The sequence below is a fragment of the Triticum urartu genome, chromosome 7A (genome assembly GCF_056163025.1).
Source record: "Triticum urartu cultivar PI428250 chromosome 7A, HENAU_Tu73, whole genome shotgun sequence".
Lineage (NCBI taxonomy): Eukaryota > Viridiplantae > Streptophyta > Magnoliopsida > Poales > Poaceae > Triticum > Triticum urartu.
Genome location: NC_141879.1, coordinates 181,790,056 through 181,800,664, shown reverse-complemented (window position 1 = coordinate 181,800,664; position 10,609 = coordinate 181,790,056). Strand labels below are relative to the sequence as shown.

The window sequence follows — 10,609 nt, the reverse complement described above, 5'->3', positions numbered from 1 at the left end:
TCGCAGTTCCGCATGATATCTGTGTTGTAAGTTTTGGGTTTCGACGACCGTAGCTTCATCTCTCCTTGAACAGCAGTCTAGTGCACTCATGCCGCCATGTCGAGCTCCTCTGTCCTCTGCTCAGAGCCCTCCTATTCGTCCCTCTCAACGCCGACACCCTTCCCCTTTCATGAACAATACCATGGCACGAGCATTGCATTCTCCTCCTCTGTCCACTGTCTTTGCGCGAGCACCGCAACTAGTTCACCGACGGTGTCACTCGCCGTGCCACTATCCACTATAGTCGCCATGGTCCGGCACCACGGCCACTATCCACCGCAGTCGCCATGGTCCGGCGCACATTGCATTTCTTCTCCCCCTTCCTCTGCTAGCTCTTAACTCTGTGTGCTAAGTGCAAGTGCTAGCTGTTAATCATACCTCATGGAGGCAACCAAACAACATGTAGTTGTATGCGACGATACAATTAATGCAGGCAATCAAACAACGTGCCAAAGTTGATCTCCTAATGCAGAAAGTGCATATGCAGGCAACCAAACAACTTGCAGATGTCGCATGCGAGGCTGTTTTTTCAAAGTCAGCCTGAGATACTGAGATGAGTGATGTGACATATATTCGGACTCTAGCAGGGCTATCCTACCAATATTTTGGTCATGACAAGAAAACTTGGTACTTCTGCTCTCACTAACTGAATACTTCTCCCCTTCCTACCTTTCGCCTCCGCGTCGCCCCGCAGGGGCGGCTCGGGCGGAACCCTAAACGCCGCCACCGCCGCCCCCTCTCCCTCACCCCCTCTCGCCGCCGTCGGCGCTCGTCGGTGGGCAAAGCCCGTTGGCGGCCGACGACGGTGGGATCTGGCGCTCGCGCTGGTTGGGCACGCCCCTCGCAGTGGTGGGTGTTGTGGAGTTTTTGGCTGCGAGATCTGGAGCTCGAGTGACGGCGCACGGCAGAGCTTCACAGTGGGGTGGAGGTGTGCGGCTGGGGCTCACAGGAGGAGTTGGTCGCAACGCGGTGGTCCCTCCTGGAGCCAACGACACAGGACTTGGCGGGTCAAGGCGGCGGCACGGTTCGGCCGTGGTGGCGTGGTGGTGCTCGGCCAGGAGAGGCTGTGCTTGCGGCGGCCGAGCATGTCGCGGCCCTCGCGCCTTCGTCGTGGTGCCCCTCTTGGTCTTCGTGGTCGTGGGTGCTGGAGGTGGTGGAGCGGGCCGGATGGGTCCGATCTGGGCTGTTGGGCCGTGACACAGTCGTCTGTCGGGAGTTGGCTGGTGTGTGGTCCGGCATCCCTTGGTCGGGCATGGAGGGAGCTCGGCGAGTTCTCAGCCGTGGAGGTGCTGGTGGTATGGTTGTGTGCTCCTGGCTGTGCGGGTCTTGGGAGGGACACCGACTTCTCGGCTATGATGGCGAAGTGCTGCTGCGGCGGCGGAGTGGCCAACTTGGATGCTGTGGCCCCAATCCGGAGAGGCAGGGATGAAGGTGTGCGGCGATCCAGAAGAAATTCCTGCCCGTGTTCGGTGCTAGTGATGACGGTGCCCATGGGTGTCGTTCTTCTCCTTGGAGGCGTCGCCAAGGTGTGTCGGCATCTCCATATCTCGCGCCTGGGATTGGTAGCGGTCTTCGGGCGAAAGCCTAGGTTCGGAGTCGAATCGGCGTGATGGCGACGTCCTCTATGTCGTTACTCTGTTGGGAGCATTGCGCTTGAAGACATGGTCATGAGGTTCTATGTTGCGGTGCTTCCTGCGCTCGCCGCTGTCCAAGACGATCTTCAGTGGCGCAATGTACGTCATCGCCGGTGAATCCAAGACAGTGCCTTTTGTGGACTGATCAAGTTCCTCCATTTACTTGCCACCTCCTTTTAGGCATCAAAGGGTGGATGGTACGTCGACGAGGGAAGTTCACCCGGAGTTGGTGTTGTCTTCGGAGGTCATCGGCGATGGTCGAGACGCGGCGATGTTGCTCTGATTTTGGACAAGCTATTTTTGCTTTGTAGTTGTGTTGTTGGTGGTGGCTGTCTTCGGACTAGCCTTGGTGTGGTGTGTGAACTACGCTCGTTTTTTGCAACAAGTTGTAGTCTTCTTGTAACTCAAATTCGCGTACTCTCGAAAAAAAACAAGAAAACTTGGTCTTTATTCAGATCGTGGCCGATTTTTCGATATTCCAATGCTCTTTTGCCCTCTCTACTTCAATTTTCTTGATATGTTTCCCAAAACAAAGGCTAGAATAACCTTATTTTTTGGCAGCTAAATATTTAGCAAGGCAAGCTTAGGCACCAACCGAACACACCCTGACATTGCTTAGGAAAAAAATGCTTGAGTGATGGTAATGCTCGGGATACTGAGAAAGAGGAAGAAAAATATGAAGGCAAGCAGGTTGTACAAGATGTGACAGATCCTTTACATGAAAATGAGAAGCTGGTAGGAAGTTTTCCTTGAAGATTCAAGAGTGTGAGCAGAGAAATGTTCTTTGTTTGGTTTGATTTCTTATCCTGGTCCGGCAAAACACAAAACTAGTTTAGATAGAAATGGCACTGATGACATGGATGAATCATAAAATGCAGTTCCTCAAGAGACGGGTCAAGGAGTGATATAGATACTGATGGTAATTTTGTTTTACACAAGATCATGCACACGTCATGAATTGAATGGCAGGCACAATTCTTACTAGTTCTTCGCCCTACTTTTTTCAGTTGAAGACTATCAGGCCTGGAAATGAAAACTTTGGACCCGGGAGACGGTTTGATGTCTCGTACATAGCCAGCCCAGACAAATACTATTTCCTTGCTTCTTTCCTAAATGCACAAATACACTAAGAAAAAGAATGTCACAATCATCAAGAAAAAAGAGACGTTGGTGGTAATTTCCGCTGCATATAAATTCATGGCATTCAGCATCATTATATGTGACAAAAGTATACATGGAAACAGTTTTGACATGCATGGATGCACAAATTATTTTAAGCATCTAGTAGGAGTTCTTGGCACAAGCATTTGACCGACGGACTGCGTTGAGATTGATCCGCCTTTGTTACATTCCCGGGATCAGGCCATGAACACCAAAGCTTCAATCATAAAAAAATTCTATCCAGAGGTACAGGAAGTAAGAAAGCACACTGATTCAGACGGGGAAGAGCAAGGACGGATGGACGAATGCCTGATTGTCGCCATGTCTACCAAATGAAGTTTAACTTGAGAACCAGCAACCTTGAACCTCCGTGTACAATTTTCATGATGGTATCCTTCACATGTCACAATTGGCAGTAGCAAAACGACGAAGCACATCGTTGACACTCCTTTTATTGGGAACAATCATATATTCCAATAAAACTGGACATCAAATTGCCTGTGTGCATCGCATGATGAAGAGGCCTGAGTATTCCCTTTTCCGAAAAGAATAAATGGACATCAAACTTCGGTGAAAAAAGGTGGATAAGAAAAGCCGTGGTGGAAATAAATTGATGCAGCGAACCACCATTCCATCGGCAAGAGTACAGTATGCGGGAACTCCAACCAAAACAACCCGTTCTCACTAGGGCAAGTACCTCCGCATGCCCTTGATGTCAAGAAGCCTCTCGTGTTCTGCAAGATCATCGTCATCGATGTGATCACCGAGGTAGTAATAAGAATCCTCGCGGTAATCCTCATAATCCTCGTGATTCGGATAGTCAGGACTCCAACAGCAACTGCAAGGCAGATATGGCAAAGAGTACCGAGGGCCATCCATGTTAACTCGAGAACACTTCTCCAGCAGATCATCATCCATCCTGAGATACTTACATTCAAAAACGTTAAGGTGCTCTAGGTGGGGGCAGCCATCAAGGATCACTGTCAGCCCTTTGTTGGTGAGTCTGTTGCTATCAAGATACAAGGAACGTAGCTCGTGCATCTTCGCAATCGCGAAAGCATTACCATCATCTTCAGGTTTGTAAAAACGATCTTTTTTTATGAGACTGAAGTGCTTCAGGCGTGGGCAGGCTTCAGCGACGATCTCGAGCATTTCCGTGCTACCAAACCACATAGAAAGCTCGAGCTCTTCAAGGAGAGGGAACTTGCGCATAACCTTTGCAAATACTTCCTTTGAGACGTAATAACACTTGATGAGATACAGCCTCTTTAGTAAGGGTGCCCTGCAAGATAGTATTAACATTAATGCTACTCTCTCTAATCCGAATTAATAACGCAGTTTCTATACAATGTAAAATGGACAGCTACGACGGACTGCGTGAGAGGGAGGATCAAAAGCTGATGGATGGGCCATTTATCTGGCTTAACGGCAAACTAATGGTGTGAAGATTTTGGTGCCAAGTCAGCCCTTACAGTGGGACCCACCTGTCAGATTTCGTGTCAAAACGTGGTCAAATGAGCATACATGTTATTGGTAAGCGGATTACCGAAAATTGATGTTTTCAGTAAATGGCGGTTTTTATATACAACGTGCGCAATTGTGATGTTTTTTAGCTATTTACTCATAAATTTGTCATGCCAATTTATGTTTCTTTTACAAACCTTTAGCGAAATTGTGGTTTTTTATACAACACGCCCAATTGTGATGTTTTTTAGCTATTTACTCATAAATTTGACATGCGAATTGGGGCATGCTACGCGTCCGCTGGCTGAAAAGATCAGCCGGGTCACGAGCTGTCAGATCAACTGAATCGAGCAGTCGCGCACGCCTCACTTATTGAAACACAGGTCTTGTTGCGGAATTACTTTTGTAACATAAGTCTTGTTACAGAAATTTTTTGCATCGGCTATTTTGTTGCAAAAAGAATTATTTTTTCGGAATAGATAAGTGCCGAACGTTCGGAATCTGCGATTTCGGCCCGAATGCGTTTTTACCTGTTGGATAAGATGCACGCATCTTGAAGCTTTTCTGGTTGGCACGTCATTTTTGTCGAGCGTTCGGGTTGAGCAGGCCATCGACCGAACGAACCCCACCCACGTCTTTCACCGCTCTCTCCTCCCCACTCATCTCCTCCCTGCTCTCAGTCCTCTTTTTACTCTGAGTGATTGCAACGGCGGGAGTGGGGGCTGATCCTCAGGGGAGCTGCTCGCACCGGTGAGGGCGTTGGGTGCAGCAGCGACGGGTGCTGCGCTGACGGCGATGGCGCGACGCGAAGGACCCGATGCGGCAACGGCTATCGCGGCTGGAACACCGAGGAAGGGGGCGTCGGCGACCAAGTTCGCCCTGCTGGATGCGGCCACTACGAGCCTGCCTGCACCCCTCCCCCCACGCGCTCCCAAGGTGATGTTCGTCGTCTCCCGCGCCTCCTGCCGCTCGCACCCCATCTCCCATGCGCCATCACCGGCCCATGTCAGGGGAGGCGAGTGTCTCGCCGGCCCAGGCGACGGCACCGTTCCGCGAGGCTTGGCGACCAAGGATGCACGCCTCCTCGGCCGGCGGCCGGCCGACCACATCCACCGCCCACCTGAAGCCGGCGGCTCACAACCACGCCGATCCATTCTGGCTTTGCGGACCTCGCTTCCGCCTTCTGCGGCATCGCCCAGGGCCAGGCCGGCTCCCGGCGTGTCTTCCTCTGCCTCATCGCCGCCTCCCTACGCTTGCCCGCGACATCCCCCCCCTACTCGGGATCCTCTTTTTTGCTGTGCATTTTGTTGTCTGAATTTTTCCGTCTTCAGATAGCACATGGCAATTTATATTCAGATGATATGGCTACTTCATATTAGGGAGAAATTTTAGAGTGGAGAGCATACCAAATTGGTAATGTTAATATCCACATGGCGACGGTAATGTTAATATCCACATGGTGACATACCAAATTGATGCTGGAACCGAATGCATTGGTAATGTTAATTGCCATGGCAAAAATACTTTATAATAAAGTTGCCATCAGTTTTTTATTCAATAAATGATGGACATGGCAACTATGCATTATTCTCTAGGAAGTTCATCGAATTCATTCATAACTTGGCAAATTTATATATAGTTTGTATGGCAAATTCACTTACACATTATGTTTCCACAACATGGCAAATTTTGTATATTTCAATCTTCATAATATCCACATGGCGACGGGCTGGCGTAATGGGCTGCACCGGTTCAGATGACCGTGAGAGGGAGGCTGCCTGGACGGGTACGCGGCGGCGACCAATTGAATGGCGCGACGCACGGCCTCTAGGCGCGCCTTGTGTGATGGCTGGCCATGCAGTCTTGCAGTAGAGCGGGAATCGAGCGGGCGGCTAGCTCATCGTTTCTGTTGTTGGTGCGTCCCCATTTTATCTGCTACTTGTATCTTCCATGTTTCTTCAGTCGCATTGCTTGCTTGTACTCTGTTATCTCCAAGTTTGAGTTTATTTTAGCTAGAAGAACCATATTTTTGTAATTCCTTTTAGTGTAGATTCTTTTCCTACAAATCATCCGACCCGGTAGATGTGAAGCTCTAGAGAGCCATGGATGTGCGTGGAGGGCCATTTTTGTTGCCATTTTTCCACTACTAGTATCTTTTGCGTTTCTTCAGTCGTATTGCTTGTTAGTACTCTGATATCTCCAAGTTTGAGTTTATTTTAGCTAGAGGCAACTTAAGATGTTTTCCCATGGCAATTATTTGGTCATTTTTTAGATAGCTCTGTTCCACTAGTGATGGCAATTATTTTTGCCATAGCCTGTTCTTGGTCTGGTGAGATGGTAAGATTGCTATCAGTACCTAATTTTTAAGAACGATTTTTCTGAGACAACCTGTTTTTTGTTTCTGTATTTTTGTTAGAAATGATTTTTCTGAATTGAGGTTCAGTTCAACACAACTGCAACTTAACTTGTGTTCACATGGCAAATTTGCCATGGCAAATTCATATGGTCCCATAAAAGCATTTTTTTCAAGGAAAAAGTGTTCATGGCATTTTTTAAAGTTTTTTCTTACCATGGAAAATTTAGTTTATTGCCATTTGTCAAATTTTGAGTACTATTTTTCGACCATGGCAAATTCAATAATTGAGTGTGGAAAATTTTAGTAATTGGCCATGGAAAATTCAGCTTAATGACCATGGCAAATTTTATTAACTGACCATGGCAAATTTTAAGTCCTTTTCGACCATGGAAAATTTAGTTTATTGACCATGGCAAGTTTTATTAATTGACCATGTGAACTTTTTAAGTTCTTTTTCGACCATGGCAATTTAGTTTATTGACCATGGCAAGTTTTATTAATCGGTCGTGGCAAATTTTAAGTCCGACCATGGCAAGTTTAGTAATTGACCATGGCGAATTTAGTTTATTGACCATGGCAAGTTTTATTAATTGACTATGGCAAATTTAGTAATTGACCATGGCAAATTATTTTTCCGTAATCATGGCAAATTTAGTAATAGTTAAGAACATCCACATCTTCTGTCATGCCCTTTTTTGGCAAATTTTACTCCATTTTTGCCATGGCAAAAATACTTTTATTCACACGGCAAACTTTAGTGTAAGTTGCCACGGAAATTTTTAGTTTAAATTGCCATGGCAAATTTATTGTAAAGAGCATGGCAAGTTTTGTTTTAAATATTATGGCAAATTTACATTTTCTAGAACATCGCAATTTTAACTATGTAGCACGGTAAATATATTTGTATAGCCATGGCATTTTTAATTTATTTCCATGGCAAAAGTACTCCATTTTTGCCATGGAAATAATTAATCCATTTTTGGACATGGCAAAATTTACTCCATTTTTTCCATGGCAAATTTAACTCCATTTTTTCCATGTCAAAAATACTTTTTATTTTCATATGGCAAATTTTTAGTTTAAGTTGCCATTCCAAATTTTTATTTTTAGTTGCCATGGAAAATTTATTGTAAGGAGCATGGCAATTAAAATTTAAATATTATGGCAAATTTACATTTTATAGAACATGGCAAATTTTACTATGTAGCATCTTAAATATACTTGCGTAGCCATGACATTTTTTAATTTATTTCCATGGCAAAAGTACTACATTTTTGCCATGGCAAAAATTAAACCATTTTTGCCATGGCAAATTATCTAGATTTCTGTGTGATATTTACTGTAAAGTTTTTTAGTTGGTTTCATTTTTTCGATGGTTTTTTTATTTACCTAAATGGGCCTATTTTGGCCTGCCAACACAAGCGACATGAGCTTTTTACTCTTTTTTTCCATGGCAAGTTTTTACTTTTAATGGCACGACAATTTTTACTTTTTTTGCCATGGCAATTTTTACTCTATTTTTGCCATGTCATTTTTTACTTTTAATATAAGCTGATGCATGAAATAAATCTCTAGTTGAACTTCTGCTAGCTGCCATGGGAACATGGCATATTTTGTAGAAAATGTTTAAAGATGGTAAATTTGAGTATAATATAACATATATGTTTGGTGCAGAACATGGCAAATTGTTGAACACCTTTTTAGTAGATTTCCCATACTATTTTACTGTACTTACATTCTGGACTCATGAGCATGTTAACTTTTTTGTAGCATGGTAAAAGGTCATGGCATTTTTTTTCGTGCAAACGAACAATGTCTATTTTGTCATAGCAAAAATAGGGCTTTTTTGTTCTTATGGGTTTTTTTACAGAGAAAAGGCCTGTAAGGCTTTTTCGTTCTTACGGGCTTTTTTTTTGGTAGGCCTCTCCTTCTGAACGATTTGGTTCGTAGGGGGCTGCCTATCGTACCGAACTCCTCGTTCGGACTGGGAGGCCACCAGACCGAACGTTCGGTTCTTATTGATGTCCTATTTTTTTGCAACTGAGGCCTTGTTGCAGAAATTTTTTGCAATAGAGGTTTTGTTACAAAACATAGACCAGTCGTAGATCATTGCGACACCGTATATGTTTCAGAAATATGACCACTATTGCAGAAACGCGTTTGATGAACGACAGTACACGAGCTCGGTTAAACATGTCTCGGGAAGGTGACGGATGCGGCCGCTGCGATCCGCCGGGTGACGTCTCCCATGCGAATTCGGTTGAGTTTATTCTGCTTAGCAACTGAATCGAATGAACGAAGAGGAACAGGAGACCTTTGCAACAAAGCGGGTCAAGAAGAGAGACTTACTGCTCGCCGAGGAAGAGGAAGAGGTCATCGTCGAAGAGCTCGGCGGCGAAGACCTCGCACTGGCCGGCGCTGAGCCGCAGGGCGGCGCGCACAAGATTGGTGCGGACGGCCTGCCAGCCGAAGGGCGGAACGGCCGGCAGGTCGCGCGCGTCGATGCAGCGCCACAGCTCGGGCTCGTGCCGCGCGACGCGGCGCCAGGAGCGGCACACCGCCGCGGCGCCTCCGAGCAGGAGCTCCACCTGGTCCAGCTTACGGAGGATGCACGAGATCGCGTCCTGGGGAAGCTCCGCCCAGTCCCTGTCCCACGGCACGGGCATGTTGTTGAACACCGTGACGTGCCACGTCCGGTCCCTCCTCCTGCTGGCTCGTCCCTTCCGACCCCGCGGTCTGGCCGCTGCCGCCGGCGGCGGCGGGTGGAGCGATGGCGGCTGCATCGGGATCGCGATGCGGAGCGTTAACGAGGCGAGTTTTGTTTTTATGGGCTGAGATAAGCGTAGGTCGGTGCCTTGATTTTTCTTTTTCTTTCGCATAAGACCTCAGCCTGTTGAGGTCTCTCACTTTGCACTATGTATATGTGTATTTTTGGGATTAAACCCTGTGCGCTAACTATCATTCAAAACATAATAGTTTTTTTTTGCGAAACAAAACATAATAGTTCTTTTTAGAGCAAAGCAAGGCTTTATTACTTAACTGAGCCTAGGCATATCGCCCAAGACAGCAGTGCCCACCTCGGCAGGTACATCGGACTCCCATTCCATGAACCGGTTTGGGTTACATTCACGGCCAACATTGGCCAACTCGTGGGCTACGGAGTTTGCAGCACGTCTATAAACATTGATAGTAAAATTGGAAAACCAAAGTTTGAGCCGGTACTTCATGTCCTCAATAACCGCAGAATACGCCGAGGAGTCCACTGCATGTATGTCGAGAGCTTCGGCCAGAAGCTGCGAGTCCGTCTCCAGCTCAACAGAAACGATGCCCAGATCTGCTGCTGTGCTGATAGCATGTGACATGGCCATTATCTCCGCAGCGAAAGCATCAGCGACATGCTCCTGTCTTCCTGCCCGGGCGCAAACAAGTGTTCCTTCCGTCGTTCTCACCGCGACGCCCCACCCTGCATGATCTTGGCCCGGCACAAAGGATCCATCGACATTGATCTTGTAGCCTGCTCCCTTCGGTGGTCTCCACTTGTCCGGCTGCGGTTTGGCGATTGGTTGACTGAAGAGCTCCCAGTACTCCAACACGTTGGCCCTCGTCTGTCGCGCTATATCATGGGCCGAGGTTGGCAGCTTTCCTTGCCAGAGTTTATTTCTATTGGACCACCATAGCCACCAGAAGATGAGAATGTGTAGACGTTTTTTCTCATCTAGCCCCCAAAGATAGTCAAACATTCACTACTAGAGAAAAACCTATACACAGAATCTTATCAGCAGCGCGCTTTAAAACAAGGCGCTACTGCTAATTAGCAGTAGCGAGCTCAAGAATAACTCGCTGCTGAAATAAATATAGCAGTAGCGCGCCAGCTCAAAGACATGCTACTGCTATAATTCCCACGAGGCCGCCGCGAGGCTAGCTATAGCAGCAATGCGTTATAACGACGGGAGCT

At 46.8% G+C, this 10,609-nt stretch overlaps 1 protein-coding gene across 1 annotated transcript; it reads right to left on the bottom strand.

Annotated features, from left to right (window-relative positions):
• Window positions 1-2,852: 2,852 nt before the first annotated feature.
• LOC125522019 (putative F-box/LRR-repeat protein 9) lies at window positions 2,853-9,741 on the bottom strand. Its single transcript, XM_048687086.2, has 2 exons — window positions 9,004-9,741; window positions 2,853-4,116 (listed from the first exon to the last, which is right to left on the bottom strand). Exons 1-2 carry the CDS (start codon window positions 9,531-9,533, stop codon window positions 3,519-3,521), a joined length of 1,128 nt encoding a protein of 375 aa, XP_048543043.1. The 5' UTR covers window positions 9,534-9,741; the 3' UTR covers window positions 2,853-3,518.
• Window positions 9,742-10,609: the final 868 nt, after the last annotated feature.

Excerpts from the sequence above, each read along its gene's own strand:
- LOC125522019 (XM_048687086.2), bottom strand. The coding sequence starts at position 9,533 with ATGCGAAAGAAAAAGAAAAATCAAGGCACCGACCTACGCTTATCTCAG. Across the intron at positions 4,117-9,003 it reads TTCCTCTTCCTCGGCGAGCA|GGCACCCTTACTAAAGAGGC; the intron begins GTAAGTCTCTCT and ends ACTATCTTGCAG.